Source organism: Salvelinus alpinus, chromosome 3 (assembly GCF_045679555.1).
Source record: "Salvelinus alpinus chromosome 3, SLU_Salpinus.1, whole genome shotgun sequence".
Lineage (NCBI taxonomy): Eukaryota > Metazoa > Chordata > Actinopteri > Salmoniformes > Salmonidae > Salvelinus > Salvelinus alpinus.
In genome coordinates this window covers 52,127,979-52,154,503 of record NC_092088.1, presented here as the reverse complement: position 1 = coordinate 52,154,503, position 26,525 = coordinate 52,127,979, and the positions used below count along the sequence as shown (strand labels likewise).

At 43.6% G+C, this 26,525-nt stretch overlaps 2 protein-coding genes across 10 annotated transcripts in view; one reads left to right on the top strand and one right to left on the bottom strand.

Moving 5' to 3' along the window:
- LOC139570918 (ubiquitin thioesterase Zranb1-like) overlaps positions 1–11,406 on the top strand; it is a 40,555-nt gene extending 29,149 nt beyond the window's left edge. The window contains exons 5-10 of the mRNA XM_071393249.1: positions 974–1,045; positions 3,899–4,097; positions 4,308–4,428; positions 5,155–5,284; positions 9,541–9,770; positions 10,081–11,406. Of these exons, the coding sequence (XP_071249350.1) occupies positions 974–1,045; positions 3,899–4,097; positions 4,308–4,428; positions 5,155–5,284; positions 9,541–9,770; positions 10,081–10,293 (965 nt within the window). The 3' untranslated portion in view covers positions 10,294–11,406. The remainder of the gene's footprint in view (positions 1–973; positions 1,046–3,898; positions 4,098–4,307; positions 4,429–5,154; positions 5,285–9,540; positions 9,771–10,080) is intronic.
- Positions 11,407–12,056: 650 nt separating this feature from the next.
- ctbp2a (C-terminal binding protein 2a) overlaps positions 12,057–26,525 on the bottom strand; it is a 136,677-nt gene continuing 122,208 nt past the window's right edge. For 6 of the 9 annotated variants that reach the window (XM_071393244.1, XM_071393247.1, XM_071393245.1 and 3 more), the window contains 8 exons: positions 22,274–22,428; positions 17,443–17,587; positions 16,692–16,898; positions 16,350–16,564; positions 15,516–15,646; positions 15,299–15,426; positions 15,086–15,200; positions 12,057–13,759 (listed from right to left, as the gene is read on the bottom strand). In XM_071393244.1, the coding sequence (XP_071249345.1) occupies positions 13,576–13,759; positions 15,086–15,200; positions 15,299–15,426; positions 15,516–15,646; positions 16,350–16,564; positions 16,692–16,898; positions 17,443–17,587; positions 22,274–22,428 (1,280 nt within the window). In that variant the 3' untranslated portion in view covers positions 12,057–13,575. Of the gene's footprint in view, positions 13,760–14,014; positions 14,070–14,598; positions 14,677–15,085; positions 15,201–15,298; positions 15,427–15,515; positions 15,647–16,349; positions 16,565–16,691; positions 16,899–17,442; positions 17,588–22,273; positions 22,429–26,525 lie in introns of all 9 variants that reach the window. The other 3 variants (XR_011674193.1, XM_071393243.1, XM_071393242.1) reach the window with 3 other exon arrangements.

The following is a 26,525-nucleotide window of genomic DNA, read 5'->3' as shown; positions in this document are numbered from 1 at the left end:
GATGAGCATTCTTTTTTTGTTGTTGCTTATGGCCTTATACAGCTCGTATCGGTTTGTGGTGGTAAGCGGCTACAAAAAATATATTGGTAAATAGTGTGGTTACAGCTTATCATGAGATACTCTACCTCAGGCGAGCAATACCTCGAGACTTCATTAATATTAGATTTCGGTGCACCAGCTGTTATTGACAAATAGACACATACCGCCACCGATTGTCTTGCCGATGCAAGGAAAATCCAGTCAGCTATATGTTATCCATGTCGTCGTTCAGCAGGACATAAGATATTAGCGTTTTTTTTTTTAATGTCCCGTTGGTAGGATAGTCTTGATAGTCTTGATAGGCTCATCCAGTTTATTTTTCCAATGATTGCACGTTGGCTAATAGGACTGATGGTAGAGGCGGGTTACCCACTCACCGTCAGATTCTTAGGCACCCCGACCTACGTCTCTTCTTCATGTGAATGACAGGGATTTAATGAAGCCTTGTCCGGTTTCTGAAGTAAATCCTTCGTGTCCAACTCGTTTTAAAGAAAACATCTTTGTCCAGTACTAGGTGAGTAATCTCTGTTCTGATATCCAGAAGCTCTTTTCGGTCATAAGAGATGGTGGCAGAAACATTATGTACAAAATAAGTTACAAATAACGCAGAAACACGAGCACAGTTGGTTAGGAGCCCGTAAAACGGCAGCCACCTCGACCGGTGCCCGTAAAACGGCAGCTTTGACTCCTGCAACCTCAGGGTATTAAACCCTAATCACTTCAGCCTGGCTTGGTTTTTAACGCGTGTGCAGATCAAGAGGTTAAGACAGATTCACTTTCTTCTCCAAGCCCTAAACTTAATTTCACTGTTGTCAAATAAATACTTGCCCTCTAACTTGCCCTTTTTGAAGTTCTTTGATGATGAACTGTATCAAGTCTCCCTTATGTTGTGTAACTCAATTGAATGCCACCCTAAGTATGTTTTTGTCTGCAGATATCGAGGACTTGCCCCCAACAGTTCAGGAGAAACTGTTTGACGAGGTGCTAGATCGAGATGTACAGAAAGGTGAAATATTGACTTATTTCAGTAACTTAAAATACCACTATTTTACTGAATTGGTGTGTGAGTGAGAGACCGTTGTCATAGTCAACACTGGGTGGCATCTGTATAGTTGCCCATCTCCTCTACTAAATTAGAAGGCTGCTGTATAGTGTTGTATTACAGGTCTGTTCACTGCCTGCCAACAGTGTGCATTCCCTGCTGGCCTTTCTGACATTTTGCCTGCCTTATCGTGTGTGCTTGTATCTTTGCTAATTGAGTTTTAGGATTTCACTGATCCCTAAAGGGCTCTCCACAGGGATTTCATAGTCTTCGCAAACGGAGCTACGGAGGTCAGTTTGCATCGCGTTTAAAAAATTCTGCTTCACAAAAGTACCTAGAACTACAGAGAGGGCAACGTAAACAAACCTCCGTCGGATCCATTGCGTAGACTGTGTAGAGCCCTTTAATGAATGACTGTATTTCCTCCAGTGCCTTTTGTAAATGACTTTACTTCCTCCACATGCCATCAATGGTGGTACTTTTCCACACTGATCGCTCACACTCTAGGGTGACTTATGACCTGTTTAGCTCCCCAAAGTTTGCAGCGCACCAATGGTAACAAGCCAGTGTATGGACGACATGGTGACCAGTCACCCTAGCCACCCACCTGTCTTTCTCTCTGCTATGATGAAACTGCAAGTGCACGTGTATAATTTTTCATCAAACTCGATCCCCTTTCTGAAATATGATCACGCTGGGGTCATCACTACAGACCCTGGTTCGATTCCAGGCTCTATCACAACCGGCCGTGATTGGGATTCCCATAGGGCGGCGCACAATTGGCCCAGCGTCGTCCAGGTTAGGGTTTGGCCGGGGTAGGCCGTCATTGTAAATATGAATTTGTTCTTAACTTCTCTGCGCTACGGATCCCTTTTACGGGATCACTTTCCTAAACAACCGCTAGAATTGCAGGGCGCCAAATGCATAAATATTACAAAAAATACTTAATCATACAATCACAAGTGAAATATACCAAAACACAGCTTAGCTTGTTGTTAATCCACCTATCGTGTCAGATTTTGAAAATATACTTTACAGCGAAAGAAATCCAAGCTTTTGTGAGTGTAGCAATCAATGCTACAACAGCTAGCCCCAAATTAGCATGGTCACGAAAGTCAGAAAAGCAATAAAATTAATCGCTTACCTTTGATAATCTTCGGATGTTTCCACTCACGAGACTCCCAGTTACACAACAAATGTTCTTTTTGTTCGATAAATATTACTTTTATCACAAAAAAACTCTATTTGGGTTGCGCATTATGTTGAGAAAACTACAGCCTTGTTCCGTTCGACAAATTCCAAAATGTATCCGTAATGGTCGTAGAAACATGTCAAATGTTTTTTATAATCAATCCTCAGGTTGTTTTTAACAAACATAATCGATAATATTTAAACCGGACCATAACCTATTCTTTAAGAGACAAAAGGAAAATGGGGAGCCCCTCTCTCGCGCACAGGAACGATTCAGAGGACACCTGACCTCTTTTGAAACATCTCGCTCATTTTTCAAAATAAAAGCCTGAAACTATGTCTAAAGCCTGGTCACAGCCTGAGGAAGCCATTGGAAAAGGAATCTGGTTGATACCCCTTTAAATGGAAGATAGACGGTCCAGGAAACACATATTTAAATTTTATTTTTATTTTTTTACCAGTCACCCTAGCCACCCACCTGTCTTTCTCTCTGCTATGATGAAACTGCAAGTGCAGGTGTATCACTTTTCATCACACTCCCCCCACAATCCCCTCTCTGAAATATGATCATGCTGGGGTCCTTTCCAGTGCCACCACCTGTCATGTAGAATCAAGGTGGCCCCTTCATCCATCCGCACCTTGTCTTTGTACATAGTGCAAGCCCAGCATCACAATGGTGTCCTTGCCATCACTGTTAGTGATTTGAAGTTCGGCTATTTTTACTGACTTGGATCTTTTTAATTAACTCATTCAGTAAAAATAATTACTCTTTCAACTAATTTCTTTAATTTCAGTCAGTAATGCCCAAAGCACACAGGACCCCCTACCGGCAAACAATGAACTGTAAACTGAAAGAGTCATGATTCTACAAGCCTTTCGTTCACATGTCGTTCACCATAAGGGGCTTATGGAGCTTTCATTTGTGACCGTGACTTTTAAAAGTGTGCTTTAAACAAAGTGTACATTTGTTGATTGCTATGTATACAAATAACATACATTTGAAACGGCATCTAGTTGTTGCCGCAACCGGACAAGATTGTCAAGCAATGCATTGGTGGAATACATTGCTTGACTGCCGTGAGCGTGATAAGCACAATATTGTTCGAACTGCAGCACCCCAAATGATTCGTTCAAGTTTGTAGAGCAGAGATAGTGTATGTTTTGGTTCTACAAAGCTGTGTTCATAACATTCAATAATCAATCCGTTGCATTTCTTCTTGCACCATGCGATCAATTATGAGTTCTGAACATGTATTTTTGTTTTCTATGCTGTTATTGCTGCCTGCAGCGTGATCTATTTTAGAGTTATTGGTCGGAGCACGTCTCTGGAGCCACTGAGCCAGAGAAGCGTGTCTTAATCCTTTTGTAGTAATCCCAGCCAGCGGTTTAAACGAACAACAAAATGAACAGAAAACGAATCATGACTCAAGTCAGTAAAAAGAGTCGTTCAAAAAGAAAGAATCGTTTGCAAACTGCACATCCCTAATCACTGTACATCCCTATATTTTACAATACTTGATGTTAGTTCTGGGCTGGAACAAAAACCTGCACACCGTATAAAACCAAGGAGTGCTTCATTTTTTAAATTACCCCATTGCCCTTTCAAAGCCTCACTTTCTCTCTCAGAGCTGGAGGAGGAATCTCCTATCATCAACTGGTCTATAGAGCTAGGCACGAGGTTGGACAGCAGGCTGTATGCCCTGTGGAACCGCACGGCTGGGGACTGCCTGTTAGACTCGGTATTGCAGGCCACCTGGGGCATCTATGACAAGGACTCTGTCCTCCGCAAGACCCTTCACGACACTCTGCACGACTGCTCCCACTGGTGAGACCTGGGTCTGGGGTGTGTAACTTTGGGGATAGGATGAGAAGGCTGTGTTTGTTTGTGCAAACCAATTATTTAATTGTGGAAAAAGGAAAACCTGTTCTCATTGCAAAAGGGTTTAAAGCATTTGAGTAACACTCACTTGACCTTTTCCACAGGGAGTTGATACAGAGTGACTGACGTGTGTGTGTGTGTGTTCTGTCTGTCTAGGTTCTACACGCGCTGGAAGGAGTGGGAGTCGTGGTATTCCCAAAGCTTCGGCTTGCACTTCTCACTCAGAGAGGAACAGTGGCAGGAAGACTGGGCTTTCATCCTCTCACTGGCCAGCCAGGTACTCACTCACTCATTTCCTTATGCATACAAACATAAAGCTTTAATTTTTTTAGGTGGAAGGACTTGGGATCATCAGTGTACAGATGTAGGATCTTAATTTGAGTACTTACTTGTTTTTTTGCACTGCAGAAAATACAGATGAGCTTTGTGATTTACATAAATTCTCAAAACTGAACTTTTTATGTAGCCTGCTTTTGGCCAGCTAATAGCCAAACAACCGATCAAGCAAAATTATTGACTAAACGTTCAAATCCTGTTGCTGCAGGATTATTTGGCTGGGACAATATAGGTGAAATTAAGATCCCACATCTGTACTGTAATATGCTAACATATAAAAAGCATTTACTGCCCATGAATTATGCAATGCCATACTGCTCTGACCATATAGGAAAGCCCACAAAGTGTGTGACAGCCTCCATTACGTCATTTTCATGTGACAGTTGTGTAATCTCAACTGTTCCTCTACTATATCAATCACAATATGTAGAACCAACAGAGGCATTGACCTAAGGTTTTCATTTTTAACAATCAAATTAGTCTTGATAACATTTATTTATAGGCATGATTAGATATCCGGCTTACAGTATTGCTCGATGTATATCCAATCATTTTAGACTAACAACTGTTAGGATTTGAGCTGTTACTTACTAACAGTATATTTTGCAGCTATCCACCAAAAAGGTAGTTTGATGTGCCTCTTTCTTTGTGTTGTATCTCTCTACAGCCTGGAGCCAGCCTGGAGCAGACTCATATTTTTGTTCTTGCACACATTCTTCGTAGACCAATCATCGTCTATGGAGTGAAGTATTACAAAAGTTTCCGTGGTGAAACACTTGGGTACACCCGTTTTCAAGGTGAGATGATGTCTGCTTTCTTTGGCCTTAGTCTTAAATTGGGCTTCCCTGTGACGTAGTGGGCTCCTTAGTGGCGCAGCGGTCTAAGGCACTACAGACACCCTGGTTAGATTCCAGACTGTATCACAACCGGCCGTGATTGGAAGTCCCATAGGGTGGCGCACAATTGGCCCAGTGTCGTCCGGGATTGGCTGGTGTAGGCCGTCATTGTAAATAAGAATTTGTTCTTAACTGACTTGCCTAGTTAAAGGTTAAATATATATTTTTTTTAATAAAATCCTGACAAGCAAAAGGCTCTCTAAAAATGCACAGTGTTGCAGATTTATCTCTTCTTGTCCAACTAGAATGACGACCCAGTCTGTGTCCATGGGTTGGACCATATCTGGTGGGTCAGACAAAGCCCTTCTGATTTGAATTTGCCCTAGCACAAGAATCATGGCACAAGGATGATGCAAATTTGATTGGGTTTGCTGATATGCAGATTTGAGAGTTTTGTTCAAAAGTCAGTATTCAATCAATAGTGGATTTCCGGATAGTGCTTTCAGAAGCGTTTTGATTTACACAGCAGTGCGTCACAGTTGGAGGGAGTTGACACTTGATTTAGAAACTGTTAGTCTCGTGGCATAACTGTTAGCATTGCAGATAGAAATGTATTATACAATGGCAAGAAAATGTATGTGAACCCTTTGGAATTACCTGGATTTCTGCATAAATTGGTCATAAAATTTGATCTGATCTTCATCTAAGTCAACAATAGACACAGTCTGCTTAAACTAATAACACACAGACAATTATATGTTTTCGTGTCTTAATTGAACACACTGTGTAAACATTCACTGTGCAGGGTGGGAAAAGTATGTGAACCCTTGGATTTAATAACTGGTTGACCCTCCTTTGGCAGCAATAACCTCAACCAAACGTTTTCTGTAGTTGCGGATCAAACCTGCACAAGGGTCAGGAGGAATTTTGGACCATTCCTCTTCACTGTTTCGGTTCAGCAATATTCTTGGGATGTCTGGTGTGAACCGCTCTTGAGGTCATGCCACAGCATCTGAATCGGGTTGAGGTCAGGACTGACTGGGCCACTCCAGAAGGCGTATTTTCATCTGTTTAAGCCATTCTGTTGTTGATTTACTTCTGTCTTTTGGGTTGTTGTCCTGTTGCATCACCTAACTTCTGTAGAGCTTCAATTAGTGGACAGAGCCTTACATTCTCCTGCAAAATGTATTGATAAACTTGGGAATTCATTTCCCCCATCAATGATAGCAAGCTGTCCAGGCCTTGAGGCAGCAAAACAGCCAAAACCATGATGCTCCCTCCACCATACTTTACAGTTGGGATGAGGTTTTGATGTAGGTGTGCTGTGCCTTTTTTTTTCTCCACATAGTGTTGTGTGTTCCTTCCAATCAACTCAACTTTAGTTTCATCTGTCCACAGAATATTTAGCCAGTAGCACTGGCTAAATATCCAGGTGCTCTTTTGAACATCCAGGTGCTCTTTTGCAAACTTCAGACGTGCAGAAATGTTTTTTTTAGACAGCAGTGGCTTCTTCCGTGGTGTCCTCCCACAAACACCATTCTTGTTTAGTGTTTTACGCATCGTGGACTCGTCAACAGAGATGTTAGAATGTTCCAAAGATTTTGTGATGTCTTTAGCTGACACTCTAGGATTCTTCTTAACCTCATTGAGCATTCTGCACTGTGCACTTGCAGTCATCTTTGCAGTACAGCCACTCCTAGGGAGAGTAGCAACAGTGCTGAACTTTCTACATTTATAGACAATTTGCCTTACCGTGGACTGATGAACATCATAGCTTTTAGAGATACTTTTGTAACCCTTTCCAGCTTTATGCAAGTCAACTATTCTTAATCTTAGGTTTCTGGGATTTATTTTGTTCAAGGCAATGCTTCTTGTCAATAGCAAACTCAAATTTCGTTTGTTTTTATAGGGCAGGGCAGCTCTAACCAACATCTCCAATCTCGTCTCATTGATTGTCGTCTCATTGATTGGACTCCAGGTTAGCTGACTCCTGACTCCAATTAGCTTTTGGAGAAGTGATTAGCCTAGGGGTTCACATACTTTTTCCAAGCTACACAATGTTTAAATGCTGTATTCAATATAGACAATAAAAATACAATAATTTGTGTGTTATTAGTTCAAGCACACTGTGTTTTGTCTATTGTTGTGACTCAGATGAAGATCAGATCAAATTTTATGACCGATTTATGCAGAAATCCAGGTAATTCCAAAGGGTTCACATACTTTTTCTTGCCACTGTATGACACGATTCCCTAATGTACATGACAGAAGAATGTGTTGTTTTCCATAATATATCCTATTTATTTCTTAATGTTCTGCATGCTGCACCCCAGTGAACACAAGCCAGTGTAGCTGTAGTCTATTCGGGGTGTGAACATTAAAACTTTGAAATGTTTCAACGAAATGTGGATTCTTAACTTTAAGAAGAATCCTTAACTGAAAAACAACTAAGAGCATTGAAAGCACGAGGCTCAACTTCCCCACTGTTTTAGTGCCCTGGCTACCATGCTGTGAGCAGCATGAAGCAAACCTGTGCACATGTGTAGATACCATGTGTGACTGTGAGAGTTAAGTGTGAGACATTGCAAGGCAAGAAAATTTGCGAGATACAGCTTTTGATTGCCGATATAGGCCTAGTGCACGGTTCTGACTCTGCCTGGTGGCTGAGCTGCCTAAACTGTGCCCTTCCCTCGATAGCTTGCTAAGATGCAAGTGTTTGATTAGTTGCCATACTTCCGAGAACAGTGTCCTCTGTTCCAAAAATACGGAATCTTATGAGTCGATTCCTAGCGGAATTGAATCTTGACACTCAGAAATTGGAGTCGACACCGGGAGTCTGTGTGTAAGGAGTCGAGGAATCAATTATTTTGGAGTCGACTCTCCACCACTACGTCATTGTTAACAGTTGGAAAAATGGCAGAGAAAGGCAAGCGACAGCGGCGAAGTCCTGTATGGCAATATTTTGAAAAGTTAAATGAGAAGGGAATGCAAACTTTGCGAGATGGAGTTGAGCTACAGTAATGGTAGTACAGGTGCAAATGTTTAACCATCTGGAAGGGGCGCACCGTGAGACCCAAACCATTGCTGGCAGCAGCGCAGCACATTGCCAATTCACATGGGTTAAAAAAATAATAATAATTGTTTTAATGGAAATCTATTTAAAAAAATGCAGCTTAAACATTAAGAATGTTTTTCCATTTGTCACATCCCTAGTTTGTAGTTGTCCACTACTGAGCCTAGATGCAAAGTCCCAGTGTGAAATGGCACAAGCGTGTCTGCATACTTCGCATAGCTCACATAATCGGTCTTCTCATTCTTATAGGAACTGTAGCCGCATCAAGAATCAGTCCAAGTAGATTACAATCTGTTTAGTAAAGGGAGGGGGGTTACAATTGTTTGTTGTGATTGTTCCAATGCTGATACAGCATGCGACTCTCTCTAAAACCAGTCGAAGAACAATTCTGCCAAAATAATCCCACCCCCTAACTTTGAAGCATTGCAGGAGAAAGGTTCACTGTACGTACTGTTAGTAGCCTATGTCTCTCGGCATATGTTAGCCATCATGGGAAGAGGGAGTGGTAGTTTAAAGCGGGTGTCCAATAAGGGCTGAGGGCGGGGTCCACCTCCGTGGGACCTAGTAAAAACAGTCTGGCTTTAATTAGCCTGCAGATCCCGTGCAGCCATAAAGAAAGCTCTCTGTAACGATGGGCTGCCTGTGGTAATGTCATTCATTACAGAGGGACGATATAGGCTACTGTTTGTGTTGCCAAGGAAAGGAGAGGCTTATGAGCGTCCGTGGAGGGAGGGAAGGAGAAATCTCTGTTTAAATTGGTCGCCAAGTGAACCCAGTAAACACACATGGCAGACTGTTGAACAGTGAGCGACAGTAATTGTTCTAGATGCTCAAAAAGTGGTTTGTGTTAAGGTCACACGGTGAAGTGTCTCGTTCACTTGTAGAGGCTGTCTAGTGGTTTGAGGCTGATGGAATAGTCTCAGGTAAAGTGTCCATTGTGTTTGGGAAACTGTTGGTGAGGAATATGTCAGCCTGTTTTGATATTTTGGTTTGTCATCTCTCTCTCTTTCTCTTCCTCTTTCTTTCTGTCCCTCCCCATGTCCCTTTGACTCTTACTTCCTCCCTTGATTCCACCTCTCTCCATTTCTCACCCTCTTCCTCCTTCACTCTACATCCCAACTTCCCCTTCCCTATCTCTCTCCAGGTGTGTACTTGCCCCTGCTGTGGGAGCAGAGTTTCTGTTGGAAGAGTCCCATTGCTCTGGGCTACACTCGCGGCCACTTCTCTGCACTGGTGGCCATGGAGAATGACGGCTTCAACAATCGGGGCGCAGGCGCCAACCTCAACACAGACGATGACGTGACCATCACCTTCCTACCGCTGGTGGACAGTGAGAGAAAGTTGCTTCACAGCCACTTCCTCTCAGCACAGGAGGTAGGAGGGAGCGACCGCTGTGGTATCATGAATATTTATATGGACCCCTGACGGGTTGCTTTTCAAGGATTCTGTCTGAGTCTACTATTCATGCTGATTCAAGCTAATTTTGATATTCATGCTGATTATGTAGTTCTATTATACCATCTGCTAAGTGACTATAGTATGTCGCTATTCTCGTGAAGTGGCTGGAATGTGAAAAGTAAGGAGGATTGGCTGCACTAATTGCACTATTTTTCTCTGTATGAGAGCATACTCTAAAATATGAGATGTAGTCTCATGGTTGATGGTTTTCTTGTCTGTGTGTCAGATGGGGAATGAGGAGCAGCAGGAGAAGCTGTTGAGGGAGTGGTTGGACTGCTGCGTGACAGAGGGTGGAGTGCTGGTGGCCATGCAGAAGAGCTCCCGCCGGCGGAACCACCCCCTGGTAACACAGATGGTAGAGAAGTGGCTGGACGGCTACCGACAGATCCGCCCCTGTGCCTCGCTCTCTGACGGTGAGGAAGAGGAGGATGATGAGTGACAACTGGAGTAGGCAGGAGTCCACCCTCTTTTTTTTCCTCCTTTACTTACATGGACAAACTGTGAAAGGGCAGGGAATCATCCTACCCTGGCAGAGGACACACTTAAGACTGACAGAAGAAAAACTCCATTGCTGCAAAAATACTTGGGGGATGACCGAAATAAAGGATTGTAGTTTTCAAATGCTATTGAGCTTTGATTTTCTCAAATGTAACATCTTTAGCCGAAAGTGTAAATGCATGTGGTTGTTGGAAATATACCAGTATCAGTTTGATGGGCACCGATGAAAGTACACTTCCTAAATGACTGTCCTTTTAGTTGTTTTTCCAGTTGAAATAGAGTTATTGTTTTTTGATGGGCAGGGTCTAGGCCAACATATCTTTGTCAGGGCACCCAACAGAAAACTGCTGCAATTGTGTACTATGAATTTAATTCTTAAAGGGATACTTCAGGATTTTGTCAAAAAGCCCTTTATCTACTTCTCCAGAGTCAGATGAACCCATGGAGATACCATTTGTCTCTGCATCCAGTATGAAGGGGTAGTTTCGCAAGCCAATCCTAACTAGCATTAGCGCAGTGAATGATATCTAATAGCAGTTATCATTGTGCTAACGCTCGTTAGCAACTTCATTCAAACTGCAAGCAGGGACAAATGGGTTCCACGGGTTCATCTGGGGAAGTAGATAAAGGGTGTCATTGACAAAATCCCCTTTTAAAACTAAGCACTACACATTTATACAAAGACACGCTTGAATGAAGGTCATTTTCAAAGATACATAAATGAAGTTCCCTTCTCACCTCAAAGCTAGTGTTACTAAGGTCTTGGAGATCATACACATTGGTGTTTAGTTTACCCTTTTCCCCAGAATGGCCAAAATGAAGTCTTATTTTCTTGATCTCCAAACTAATTCTACATATGTTTGGGAGCTTTTGAGCTGAGATTCTGTATTTTTGTCATTTCTTTCAATCTTGATGTTTTGTGGCAGACCTTTTTGCTGTGAGGAAAATAACCATCTGTAGAAGTTTACTTCAGCACCTCATTTGGATGTTTGGTGCTTTGGAGGAGTGTGAGTAAGTCACATTCAACATCTACATTAAAACAATTGTTTCTTTTTCTCTGTCCTGCTATTCTTCCCTGTCAAGTTTAACCCATGGTACCTGTGGTTTTTTTCTATAATGTATGCTTGTCTGTGAACCCATCTTGAATTAAGGTATTTGTGAGAGATTGCACATGAACCAAAGTTAAAATATCATGGTCATACTTTTTTATTGGGTTTCCTTGCCATTGAGTTATACTGTAACTTATTTTGGTGTATTACAATCTAGTTATACACACATTAAGCATCGCCTGTATGTTGCTTTGTAGTAATGCAATAGTTGCAGATTTAGGTAAAAGCCTGACCTCACTAGTGCCAGTGAGAAAAATAAAGGAAAACCTTTAATGTCCAATTTATGAAGTCTATAAAAATTATAGTGTAGTTTGACCGTTTCAGTATGCATTGACTCGTGTGGTGCACCTGGTTATTAATAGGGATGTCTAAAAAGGAGAGTACTATGACAATATCATAGTGTAGACTATTTATATAATGGCTCTCTTATACATTCTTATGGGAACTTCTATAACCTCCGTGTGGCCAGTAAACCCATTACACCACAAAATCCAGAAAGGGTCAACTGAAGGTCATTACATTAAGTTATGCATTGGTACTATAAACCGTATGCATAAATAAGCAGCAAAGTCAAACACTTTCACAGAGCCTGATAGAACAGCATTTTTTTTTATTTGAACTGCACTGAATTTTATATATCACCTTGTACAAATACTCACACTAAAAACCAAACAATCTGTTAGTAGCCTTGTCTTGCTAAAGTCAGGGCACTAGGGATGTTGCTCACAGAGTGCATGATGCCTCCAAGAGCTCCAACTGGCTTTCATTATAAGAACAAGGGGAGGAAAAAAGGGGTGGTTCACATAAGACTATGATTATAAGAACATTTAACTAGGCAATACAAATCTAACAGGACTCTGCAAAAACCTTGAACACCAAAAAACAGAGGTTTGATTTATAAAAATACCACAATGAAGAAAAGGTGGAGACACGTAGAACGATCCAGACTTTTTTCTTTCAGACAATTTGGGGAAAAAGATATCTGCAAAAGTTATTTTTCCTGAGTCAGTAACCTCAATTTCCAAACCCTTTCCTGTCTGGCTGGTGCTACTGTGTAGGTCCTTTTGGTGAGAAAAAAAATTGACATTTTAAGAGAGCCCTCTAGCATACAAACACCTGCGACAATGTCCAAATCCATGATGTGGAGGTCCATGTAAAAGCAGAGGTGCTTTTAACAGTTAGAACGGCTTTTGCATGCATTTCTTATTTCAATATTTTAGTGACAGACCACGACATGATTACTGAATCCGGAGTTGGAATGAAAGTTTACATTGTCTTAAGATTGCGATAATGACCTTTACAGCAAGTCTCATCCCCTTTGTGCGTCAGAACCTGGAGCTTTGAAGAAGCTCGTCAGAGAAACTAGATATCTAAAAAGGAGTTTACCAGATCAAAATCTTCTCTATAATATATTGGGTGGTCTCAGGGGTTGAGAGATGTTCACAATGGACAAATTCAAACAGTTTCAGGTCCCATATTCGCTTATTGTTTTGGTCATGAGGCTCAAGAGATCTGGCAACCCTGATGTGTCCATCAAATCCTGTCTGTACATTCAGGAACCAGCAACCTACAGGGTGAGAGATGGACTAGGACAGGGTTTAGAGGTCCCCATTGAGACTGCTGATGGCATTGGTAACACCAGTTGTCTTTTTCTACTGTATGACAACTGTATGTCATTTCTTAATAATTTATTTTTTCACATTGAAGAACAGAAAGACATATTCATTTGTAGGGTGGTCTCAGAAGAGGAAAGAAAAATAGACACACGTGAACTGAAATGATGGAATGGGGCAGGGTGGAGTTGGAGGAAGGCCAGTAACAGATGATGTCATTGTCCTTCCAAGCTCTCTTATTGGTGGGTCAGTCAAGGTGGACGGGCCTTAACTCTGGCATGCGGTAACAACGTGTCCCAGAAAACAGGAATAAAAAATTTAAAAGAAGAGGATCCTTGGAACATGAGTTTTGACGGTCCCCACTTTGGAGAAGCAGTTGTGAATATATTCACTGTCCCCACTTGGTTCCGGTGTTCTGTGAACCCTAACGATCAGTCTGTTGGTCGAAGAGTGGGTGGGTCAGTTGTGTATATATGAACTCCTTCGTCTCTGGATGCAGAGTTATGGCTCGGTCATGTGCTCTCTCATGGGCTCCCCGTTTTTGTAGGGTTGGTTGGGGGACGGGGCCTGGGAGGGGTGGGTACCGGAGGGCAGGGTGTGGGCGATTGTCACCCCCCCAGGCACCATCCCCTCCATTGGCCCATGGATCCCACCAGAGGCCACACCAACCACACCAGGGGGGTACCTGTGCCAGGGAGACATTGGTGAGGTCACATGGTACCATAACAATACCTCATAGGTTACAACAACCTGATAAGCCTTTAAATTGCCATTTTAAGTTGCTATATTTAAAACACATGTTGCCTCACATTAGAAATGAGGCAAAGGATCAAATTCAGTGGTGCATTTTATAATCAAAGAAAGTAAAGTCACACATTGGAGAAAGAGTGTGGCGCAAAACAGACATCACATGAAATCTGAAAACTGATTCAACTCTTACATGTCAATTCAGGATTCAAAACGACCACAAGACCTCATCTGTTGTTCTTGGGAAACTGATAAACGTATCAGAGAAATATATCTTGATTTACTAAACCACTCAGATATCAACAAAATATAGTTATAGTTGGCATAAGGGGATGGTGTAGGGCTAGGGATTGCAGGTCAAGGAAAGATTCCTGACAGAATATCTCAGGGGACAGACACTGAACTATGAGAAAAAGGGGGGTTTAGAAGGAAAATGGTACAAATGTCACAAATATACCCAAGTAGACCTCATACTTCCTGTGCAGGAATATGGAATACTCTGTCCTACAATCAAATGGTTGCCATTATGTGCTACCTTGCAATAGATGTTTGTATTATTTGGCATGGTACAAGTGGCTAGGTTTGGCCACATTTGTTGGTTTTGGGGAAGTAAATGAGGGGTGCAATGAGAGGGTGGGCAGAGCAGGTATATTGGGTGGGAAATAAAGCAAACAGAGACTATACTTTTCAGTATCATGAAAACCAACAGCAGTTCTGCTTTGATCAGCACAGGTGGGCCTGAGCCTATCACTGTGGGTCAGAATTGGTAGTATTTACCTGGTTCTCTATTAGGTATATAATTTGTCTTGCATTCCCCCCGTTCCTATGGCCTGTACCATGGTTTGGTTGACTCGGCTGTGTAAGAGAAGTAGTTCAGTCCAGTTGAGACAGTAGGTATAGGGTGAGAGACTGAGAGGTCAATACTGTGACTTCCTGACAAACAATAGCACGGGATGGTAGTAGCTAATCAATGTTTCCCCATAGCGCTTCATTTCCACTATATGCCACTACGGAAACCAAGACTAAAATACCACCAAGGTTAAATAGAAAAGACAAGAAGTTATCATATATTGAATACAGGGAACAACAAAGTATATATCTGAGCATGGAAATTACTCCAGCTGTACCAATTTAAAAAAATGTATCCCCCTTTTTATCAAAATGATTAAGTCCTGCTTATGTGGATAATATACGCAAGAGGAGGTGGACCTGACCAAAAATAGGGGTTTCCCTACATAACTGTCAGTTTGGTTGTGATTGATACCTGTACGCGGCACCGTTGAGTTCGGGGTGCATTTGCTGCTGTTCCACTGTCCAAGGAGCCGTGGTAACAAAGAACTCCTTGTTGACACAGTTTCGTAAACTGTCGGGGATACGGCCTGCGTCGGAAAAACCAAAACATTCCAGTAAAGAATCAGCTCCAAATGAGTTTACAAGTGTGATAAATGTGTGTGTGTGTGTGTATGTGTATGTGTACCAGTGACGGCTCTGCGTATCTCTGTGGCGGCTGCCTCTCTCATCTCCAGCGAGGCCTGTTCACTGTACCAGGCCGTGTGAGGAGTACAGATCAGGTTAGGAGCATCCTTCAGAGGACCCTGGGTAAAACTACACACACCAGAGAAAGGGATTGGCGAACTGAACTGGATAATGGAGTTGACGAAGTTACCTTTTCACACAGATAAACACACACTCACCTGAAGGGTTCTGACTCATGGACGTCCAGGGCGGCCCCCCGTATCCTGCCCTCTTTCAGGGCCTGAGCCAAGGCCTTCTCATCCACCAAACCTCCCCGCGCAGAGTTAACCAGAAACGCACCCTGGCGCATCTTAAACAAAAGTAAACCCGTTTTTACTAACATCAAATAGATAGTAGATATCTGCGATGAGATTAAGTGATATTCACTCTCCTGGAGAATACACATGTTGGGGCCCACTTATACAGTATGTGCCTGCAGTGGTGCTTTCAACCATAAAGCCCTAAGGTGCCCTGCAGTATGCTCCTCGTACCAACAGCTTAGATTCAAATCACAAAGAGCTAATGGAATAAAACTTCTGTGTACCAAAAGAGAGAGACAGAGATTAAATGAGAGTATCTGGATAAAAGTAATCCCTTCATCTTGACAAAAGCTGAAATTCACGGTCCTAGTTGTATCTGATCTGTAAAAGGCACAAGCCATAGACACGAACGCACGTACAAACACAGAGATCTTTTGGCAGCAAAGTAGTGATGTTCTTTAAGAAACTTTTCTATGGTTTATATGAATATATAATTAGCACGTTAACCAGGTTCTGCCTTGATGAGACCGCCCCTCACATTTCAAAGAGGAAATGGATGTTAGACTTCTACAGCAGCATGCAGTTTTAAAAGTGGACTGTAGGTGGCAGTGCTGATCACCAACTAGGCCACGAGGCTGGGTGCACAGTACTGTACTGTGCATGGTAAATTATGGCCTATTTTAGCATTGTGTGTGTGTGTGTGTGTGTGTGTGTATGGGTGTATGTCTGAATTGCCTGCAAGTGTGTGTGTACCTGTTTGATGGTGAAGTCGTTGATGAGGTGGTGGTTGTGTTCGTTCAGGTTGCAGTGCAGGGAGACACAGTCACTCTGGTAGAGCAAGTCCTGCAGGGTGTAGACACGCTGAACACCTAGCGAACGCTCCAGACCGTCCTGCAGGTACGGGTCGTAGAAGATCACGTTGAAGCCAAACACCTTGGCCCGCACTGCCACCGCCTGCCCTGAACGACCTGTAGACATACACATGAATACAGTGTCAGAAAAGGATCACAATGTTATGGCTGTGTGTGTATGTGGACCAAGCACTATCACAACTGAGTGTGTTACTGCCAAAGACCAACATCTCCTGTGACCCACCAAAGCCAATGAGGCCCAGCGTTTCTCCTCGGATCCTGGCGGCTCCGGACGCCACCTCTCTGATCTGCTCCACGCTCTGGACCCGTGTGCCCTCCCGGAGAGCCTGGTACAGCCAAGTGTTCCGCCGGTACAGGTTGAGAATGTGGCACAGAGTGGAGTCTGCTGTCTCCTCCACCGCCGCCGATGGGATGTTACACACCGCGATGCCTGGAAAAGAGAAAGGGAAGACATGATGAGAGAAGAAGAACACCAGAAATGTATAGAAGCCCTGTGCACAGCAATGTGCTGGTTATGGAAGGAACAACTAAGTATCCAAGAAACATGTAGAAACATGTACCCACTTGGAAAGGCAATTCAAATTGTAGCGTTTCGTAATTATAGTGCAACATTTTTAAAATCAAAGACACGTTTCACACCAGGTTACTATGTTTATTGAGGATTTTTGTTTTAATTATTAAGTGACATGCCTGGGGCAAAAATGACATCTGTGGGGGAGTATTTTTTAATAATGCTTTCACAGTTGTCTGTGTATTTAGGGGATAATACTTCAACTACATGTGCTATGTACTGAAGTATACAATAAGTGTTTGTTTAGGCTACATTCCATAAAGTCTTGGCTGCAGTGCTGAGGAGTGGGTTGTTGTTGTCTCTACGTTGTGTCTGTCATATTGGCCGATGCATTAAAATGTCCCCTTAGGGGATCAATAAAGTTTGATATTATACCTCTCTCCTCTCTGTTTCCCTCTCTTACCCATCTCTCCGGCTGCCTTGATGTCGATGTTGTCATAGCCGCTGCCGATGCGGATGATGATGCGTAGAGCCTTGAATTTCTCCAGGTCTTCTCTGGTCAAGGTGATGGTGTGGTACATCATGGCCCCTACTGCCTCGTTCAGCACCTGATGGAGAGGCACCTTCATCATCATCATCATTAAAGGCATTTCATCATTATCTTGAATAAACCCTTTTTTGTGGTGTATGTGTTCATGTGTACGTGTCAAAAGCCCTGCATGATCAGAATGTGTATATGGAAACAAGGTGAGGGTGGAGACAGGCAGGGTCATAAACTGGATTGATGTTTTATCCAGATCCCCAGATAGCATAGCAAGTGCACCCTGTCAGGCGTTCTGGGTAAATAATAGCTTTAAATTCTCCTCAGGCTAACTGCATTAGCTTGGCCTGCCAGATTAGCATAGCTGTGACTTTCCATAACGGTTTTATTAGAGCTAGCTGGAGTCAGCACTAGATGCTAATTCAAGGTTAAATCTCTCCTCATGCATTCATCTAATTGCTTAGGCTGTGTTGCTAGCCAGAGGCAAGTTTGGCTGGAGACAATACGTCCTGTGGGTTGTAATGGCCAATGCTGTGTGAGTCATTAAGCAAGTAATCACTGAGCAATGTGTCAGACTAAATGGAAAAACTGAACGAGTGATTCTTTTTTATAACGATGGACCAGTATTCAAATATACAGAAATACAGAAAAAAAGCAGTTTGATATGGCATAGAGGGATGGACTCAACCCAATAGATGTTTTTCAGAACTCTTTATCCAGATCAAAATGTCGCGAGGAGAGTTTGTGTGGGGGTGGAATGGTATCAGCACACCACTCTATTGTACAGATAAATGCTGATATAACGCTAAAGACTCATTTGTATCAATTCACTCACAGTCCACAAACAGATGGTTAAACTGCTTACAGATGGAGGGATAACACGCTAGCACGCGAACCCTTTAGCCTACACAACACAACAGAGAGTGATAAGTCAGCACGGAAACACGACGAGAGCACGCTAGCACTGCTTTGAAATGGATAGTGAGTCATCGTAACCTCCTAATAGTGCTCCGAATGCTATGTAATTCACTGGGGAGAAAGATACAGATTCAGGCTCCTGTCAGGGAACTAACTTGGTTCATCTTTCTCAGGCGATGCACGCAGAGAGGCAGTAGTGTGTGTTTCAGTATGTATGATGAAAGTGGGTGAATTTGTGTGTATGAGAGGTGAGGTCTGTGTGTGTATGTGTAAATGTGAGTCAGCATGTGTGTGTGTGTTGGTTTGTATTTGAGCCTGTGTGTTTGAGCCGATGTTAGTGGGTTGTTTGCGCGTGAGTGTGCGGCCCTTTCTCCTTCCGTGTGTGTGAAGTGCCACTTCTGCTGTCTCTGCTGACTCGTAGACAAAGGCGGGAGCTCTGTCAATATCTCTACACCCAGGGCAGGCTGCCTCGCTGTGTAATGTATGCGCAAACAACAGCTGTTTGGACAGAAAGCCTTGGTGTGTGTGAACAGGGTAGCACGGAGAGGCCAGGGTCCAGAGAGAAGCATGTCAAAAGAGGTCAACGGAACCCGGGTCCTATTTTTCCTCTCACTTTCTCCTTCCCTCCATCCATCTAACCTTTTCTATTTTCCAATCTCACTCGCTTTCTCTCTGTGCCAAATATAAATATATTTTTAAATGGTTCAAAATCTCCTTTGCTGACAAAAGATGTCAACAAACCTTGTCTACAAGACAACATTACATTTACATTTAAGTCATTTAGCAGACGCTCTTATCCAGAGCGACTTACAAATTGGAAAGTTCATACATATTCATCCTGGTCCTGGTCCCCCCGTGGGGAATGAACCCACAACCCTGGCGTTGCAAGCGCCATGCTCTACCAACTGAGCCACACGGGACCACATGACGGATTATTTGGGGTTTTGACGCTGATAAACTGTAAGGTCAACATACACAATACATGGAAATTGCTTTGCTTTGTTAAAGGTGCAATATACAGAAATCGCACCACCATTTCCTAGTTGCAGAAATTCTAATAGTTGTCAGGTTCAAATCCAATCAAATTTTATTTGTCACATGCGCCGAATACAACAGGTGTAGGTAGACCTTACTTACAAGCCGTTAACCAACAACGCAGTTTAAAAAAATATAAATAAAAAATAAGATAAAAATAACAAATAATTAAAGAGCAGCAGTAAATAACAATAACGGGGCTATATACAGGTGGTACCGGTACAGAGTCAATGTGCGGGGGCACCGGTGTCAAGGTAATTGAGGTAATATATACATGTAGGTAGGGTTATTAAAGTGACTATGCATAGACAATAACAGAGCGTAGCAGCAGGGTAGAAGGGGGGGCAATGCAAATAGTTTTGGTAGCCATTTGATTAGCTGTTCAGGAGTCTTATGGCTTGGGGGTAGAAGCTGTTTAGAAGGCTCTCGGACCTAGACTTGGCGCTCCGGTATCGCTTGCCGTGCGGGAGCAGAGAGAACAGTCTATGACTATGGTGGCTGAAGTCTTCGACAATTTTCAGGGCCTCCCTTTGACACCGCCTGGTATAGTATTCCTGGATGGCAGGAAGCTTGGACCCATTTACTGGGCCATACGCACTACCCTCTGTAGTGTCTTGCGGTCGGAGGCCGAGCGGTTGCCATGCCAGGCAGTGATGCAACCAGTCAGGATGCTCTCAATGGTGCAGATGTAGAACCTTTTGAGGATCTGCCATGCCAAATCTTTTCAGTCTCCTGAGGGGGAATAGGTTTTTTCGTGCCCCCTTCACGACTGTCTTGGTGTGCTTGGACCATGTTAGTTTGTTGGTGATGTGGACACCAAGGAACTTGAAGCTCTCAACCTACTCCACTACAGCCCCGTCGATGAGAATGGGGGCGTGCTTGGTCCTCCTTTTCCTGTAGTCCACAATCATCTCCTTTGTCTTGATCACGTTGAGGGAGAGGTTTTTGTCCTGGCACCACACGGTCAGGTCTCTGACCTCCTCCCTATAGGCTGTCTCGTCATTGTCGATGATCAGGCCTACCACTGTTGTGTCATCAGCAAACTTAATGATGGTGTTGGAGTCGTGCTTGGCCGTGCAGTCATGAGTGAACAGGGTGTACAGGAGGGGACTGAGCATGCACCCCTGAGGGGCCCCCGTGTTGAGGATCAGCGTGGCGGATGTGTTGTTACCTACCCTTACCACCTGGGGGCGGCCCGTCAGGAAGTCCAGGATCCAGTTGCAGAGGGAGGTGTTTAGTCCCAGGGTCTTTAGCTTAGTGATGGGCTTTGAGGGCACTATGGTGTTGAACGCTGAGCTGTAGTCAATGAATAACCTTCTCACATAGGTGTTCCTTTTGTCCAGGTGTGAAAGGGCAGTGTGGAGTGCAATAGAGTTGCATCATCTGTGGATCTGTTGGTGCGGTATGCAAATTGGAGTGGGTCTAGGATTTCTGGGATAATGGTGTTGATGTGAGCCATGACCAGCCTTTCAAAGCACTTCATGGCTACAGACGTGAGCGCTACGGGTCGGTAGTCATTTAGGCAGGTTACCTTAGTGTTCTTGGGCACAGGGACTATGGCTGTCTGCTTGAAACATGTTGGTATTACAGACTCGGACAGGGAGTTGAAAATGTCAGTGAAGACACTTGCCAGTTGGTCAGCACATGCTCGGAGCAAACGTCCTGGTAATCCGTCTAGCCCTGAGGCCTTGTGAATGTTGACCTGTATAAAGGTCTTACTCACGTTGCCTGCCGAGAGCGCGATCACACAGTCTTCCGGAACAGCTGATGCTCTTATGCATGTTTCAGTGTTACTTGCCTTGAAGCAAGCATGGAAGTAGTTTAGCTCGTCTGGTTGGCTCGTGTCACAGGGCAGCTCTCGGCTGTGCTTCCCTTTGTAGTCTGTAATAGTTTGCCACATCCAACAAGCGTCGAAGCCGGTGTAGTACGAATCGATCTTAGTCCAGTATTGACGCTTTGCATGTTTGATGGTTCGACGGAGGGCATAGCAGGGTTTCTTATAAGCTTCCGGGTTAGAGTCCGGCTCCTTGAAAGCAGCAGCTCTACCCTTTAGCAATGTGACAAAACAAGCAGTCAATGTGCAGAGAATCATTGTACCATCTACACCGCTGTGAAATATATTTTCTATAACCAAATTTGTATTTTCAGCTGTTTGAAGCTGGTGAGCAAAACTGAAAGCAAAAGACGCAAAAAATTAAGAATGGGAAGCATAGAAATAGTACACATAGAACAGATCTACCGCTTCTTAGCCTTGCTTTCAATTATATTGACAGATCTATAATTCACATTTCTATGTGAATTTGGTCGCATCACCCAAAAAGTTACATATTGCAGCTTTCACAAACTTTTTGCACATTTAGTACTTTACACAAAGAGGGGAAGATTTGATCTTGCACTGGTATATTGCAGATATAGCTAGCTCAGTATACTATGACATTCCTTTACCATAACCAGCCTCTCTATTTAACCACCAGAGGAGGAGAGGAGGAGCATACTGTCACCCAATGACATTAAATCATAATGAAATCACTGGGAGAGCCAATATACTCTACTGCAATATCAGTTTTATGTTACAGAAAGAGAAGAAGGGGGGGGGGGGGGATACAGGGGAAAAGGAGGAGAGGAGGGGGAGGTGAAAAGAGCTACAGTTTGAATTGAGGGCATGCACATTGTTAAGGCTTATTCTTTTGTGGAAGCCCATGCAGTCTCAGTGTATAGCATGTGCGTGTATGTGTACGCATGCTCGTGTCAGTGCCTGAAAGAGTGTGCGTGGGCGTACGTGGGTAAGTGTGTGTTGTACCTTCTCATGGATCTCCTGTGTGGACTGGGCATCACAGAAGGCGACAGTGGCCAGGTCTTTGAGGATGGGCATCTCGACTGTACAGTCACGTCCATCCAACAGGGCCACTAGGGGGCGAGGGTGCATGGGCCCATTCATGATCTGGGGCCGGATACCTACAGACAGAGAGAGACAGAGCGAGAGACACAGAGAGAGAGAGAGACACAGAGAGAGAGAGAGAGAGACACAGAGAGAGAGAGAGAGAGAGAGAGAGAGAGAGAGAGAGAGAGAGACACAGAGAGAGAGAGAGACACAGAGAGAGAGAGACACACACAGAGAGAGAGACACACAGAGAGAGAGAGACACACAGAGAGAGAGAGACACACAGAGAGAGATAGACACAGAGAGAGACACACAGAGAGAGAGACACACACACACACACAGAGAGAGACACACAGAGAGAGAGACACAGAGAGAGAGACACACACAGAGAGAGAGACACAGAGAGAGAGAGAGAGAGAGAGAGAGAGAGAGATAGAGAGACACAGAGAGAGAGACACAGAGAGAGAGACACAGAGAGAGAGACACACACAGAGAGAGACACACACAGAGAGAGAGAGACACACACAGAGAGAGAGAGAGAGAGAGAGAGAGAGAGAGATACAGAGAAAGAGACAGCGAGACACAGAGAAGAGAGCGAGAGGTGTTAATTATGAAGCCTCCCTAAAGCACACACAGCAGTTACAGTAGAGTACTGTAAGACACACAGCAGTTACAGTAGAGTACTGTAAGACACACAGCAGTTACAGTAGAGTACTGTAAGACACACAGGGAACCTCGTGAAAACCTGAAGGGTCGGACATTGTCAGAAATAAACCACATGGGAGTATAGACTGCATGTGCAGAGTCTCTTTTTAACAGAACAGAACCTTCTCATAGACATTGGATGTGCGTATGCAATCTTTTCACAGCCATGCACTTAAACAAGATGTTCGATGTGAAGACTGACAGTTTGATACAATGAATGCTCTGACTCAAACTGGACTGAGTGCTCTTCTCCACTATCATCTCCCTCTCACCTAGTAAGACAGATCAATAACACACACTCAACACTTCCTGAAATAACCAACACCTCTTCTGTGTCTCATGTGACTCCAGGTAACTCCAGATACCAGGGAACAAGGCCTTTCACTCCATGAGGTTGAGGTCACTCCCACCCTATCACAACCCTGCAGAGGCAGTTTGTGTGTGTGTGTGTGTGTACGCACACACACCTAAGCAATCACACATGCACTTGTCTTCTGTATCTGTTACAGCCTCATACTATAGACCACAATCTCTCAACCTTCTGCACACACCACACAATACCACCATCCCTGGAGCTTCAATGGTAACACACCAGTGAGCTACAGTACCTAGCCAAGTCCAGATATACAATTCAATAAGGAAACAGAGAGAAAAAGAGAAGAGTGACTGGACAGAATGGGAGAAAAAAAAAGGAAAGTGGGGAAGTGCACACCATCGCTCCCTACTGCTGTTGTCATGGTGATTACAGGATTTGGGCAGGATTATAAAATATTTTATTTAGTGGCATCTGTGCTGCTGGGGAGCAGATCTGAGCTTTTCCCTCAGCAGTCTCCAGAACTGTAACCTGTGCCCGTCGAATGAGAACACGAGATAGCATCAGGAATACAAAAAGAGAATACATAGAAATGTGTCAGAATGTAACACCAAAATAGTTTGCTTCACAATAACACTCTTTGGTTCTCCATTCATTTTTTGTAATAACAAAAAACAGCGAACCGCTAAATCCTAAACTGAACCCAGCCTAATAAATGAATGAATTTCACCTTGGTGGCAGTAACCAGGGAGGGTGAAATCATAACGTGATGGTAGGGGAACATATTTTCATACAGTACACCCTATAGACGTCCTGTATAATGTCACAGCTGTGACAGACAGCCAGTATCCACTGAGGTCACCACCGAGCCATGTGAGTGTGGAGGAGTTCGGAAAGACTAGTGCATAGATTTGATCATGGGCTAGTGTGTCTGTCACTGTGTCAAACTCTCACTGCCTTGTACATGAAGGAGCGCAGGGGAAGGAAATTGCCATGACAACATTGCTCTTTACAATTGAGTGAATAGGGTACCTACAGCATCAATATCCCTGGAAGAGTGAGGTCAATATAGCTATAGTGTTCCACAGAGACACACCAGAGTCTCCTAATACCCCCATTAACATAGCACAGAATGGGTGAAAATAACTTATTTCAAATACCCTATTAGCTGGGAGCAGAAGGTCTCCCTCCTTCTGTATAGCCGTGTGCTCGGGTGTGGCTGAAACGGCCAAATCTACTAATTTGAAGGGGTGTCCACATATCTTTGGCCATGTAGTGTTTTTGCTGCAGTGTGCAGGTCCAATAGGCCTTAAGGTTGGGAAGATATTCTCCCTCCCTCCCTCCCTCCCTCCCTCCTCTCGTAAGAGGCTGGCGAAAAACTGGAAACACTGTAGGAAGTGGGTCAATATACTTACGATTCATTATTACCTTGTGGCTAATACTAGCACCCTAATAAGACCGAATAAGAAGCTGTGCTAAATACATGATACATTGCTGGTTAATTAGCTACTAATGAGAGCCTAATGAGGTCCTAATACCTGGTCACAAATTCTGAAGAGCTTCTTAAAGCAGCCTGGGAGAAAAGAACATGAGGCAAGTCACGCCTACACCCTGTGTGAAATGCAAGTCACATCACGTCAAATGTGCTACAGCGCCATACTGTGCCAATATGTTCTTAATGCCATAATGCAGTACTAATGTATGCATACATGTTCTGGATAATCTGAAAATAGAGTGAAGATTAACAGATATGCACACACACAAGTGCACAAACTCACCAGTACACACACACATACAGTGCCTTCAGAAAGTATACAGACCCCTTGACTTTTTCCACATTTTGTTACAATTTTCTCAGCAATCTACACACTATACCCCATAATGACAAAACAAAAAACAAAAATACATTATTTACATAAGTATTCAGACCCTTTGCTACGAGACTCGAAATTGATCTCAGGTGCATCCTGTTTCCATTGATCATCCTTGAGATGTTTCTACAACTTGATTGGAGTCCACCTGTGGTAAATTCAATTGATTGGACATGATTTGAAAAGGCACACACCTGACTATATAAGGTCCAACACTTGACAATGCATGTCAGAGCAAAAACCAATCCATGAGGTAGAAGGAATTGTCCTTAGAGCTCCGAGACAGGACTGTGTCGAGGCAGAGATAATCAAGTCAACTCAAATTTTATTGCTCACATACACATGGTTAGCAGATGTTAATGCGAGTGTAGCGAAATGCTTGTGCTTCTAGTTCCGACCATGCAGTAATATCTAACAAGTAATCTAACAATTTCACAACAACTACCTTATACACACAAGTGTAAAGTAATGAATAAGAATACATACATAAAAATATGTGGATGAGCGATGGCCGAACGGCATAGGCAAGATGCAGTAGATGGTATAGAGTACAGTATTTACATATGAGATGAGCAATGTAGGGTATGTAAACATTATATAAAGTGGCTAGTGATACATTTATTACATCCAATTTTTTATTATTAAAGTGGCTAGAGATTTGAGTCAGTATGTTGGCGGCAGCCACTCAATGTTAGTGATGGCTGTTTAACAGTCTGATGGCCTTGAGATAGAAGCTGTTTTTCAGTCTCTCGGTCCCAGCTTTGATGCACCTGTACTGACCTCGCCTTCTGGATGATAGCGGGGTGAACAGGCAGTAACTTGGGTGGTTGTTGTCCTTGATGATCTTTTTGGCCTTCCTGTGACATCGGGTGGTGTAGGTGTCCTGGAGGGCAGGTAGTTTGCCCCCGGTGATGCGTTGTGCAGACCTCACTACCCTCTAAAGAGCCTTACGGTTGTGGGCGGAGCAGTTGCCGTACCAGGCGGTGATACAGCCCGACAGGACGCTCTCGATTGTGCATCTGTAAAAGTTTGTGAGTGTTTTTGGTGACAAGACAAATTTCTTCAGCCTCCTGAGTTGAAGAGGCACTGCTGCGCCTTCAACCCCACGCTGTCTGTGTGGGTGGACCATTTCAGTTTGTCCGTGATGTGTACGCCAAGGAACTTAACTTTCCACCTTCTCCACTACTGTCCTGTCGATGTGGATAGGGGGCTGCTCCCGCTAATGTTTCCTGAAGTCCACGATCATCTCCTTTGTTTTGTTGACATTCAGTGTGAGGTTGTT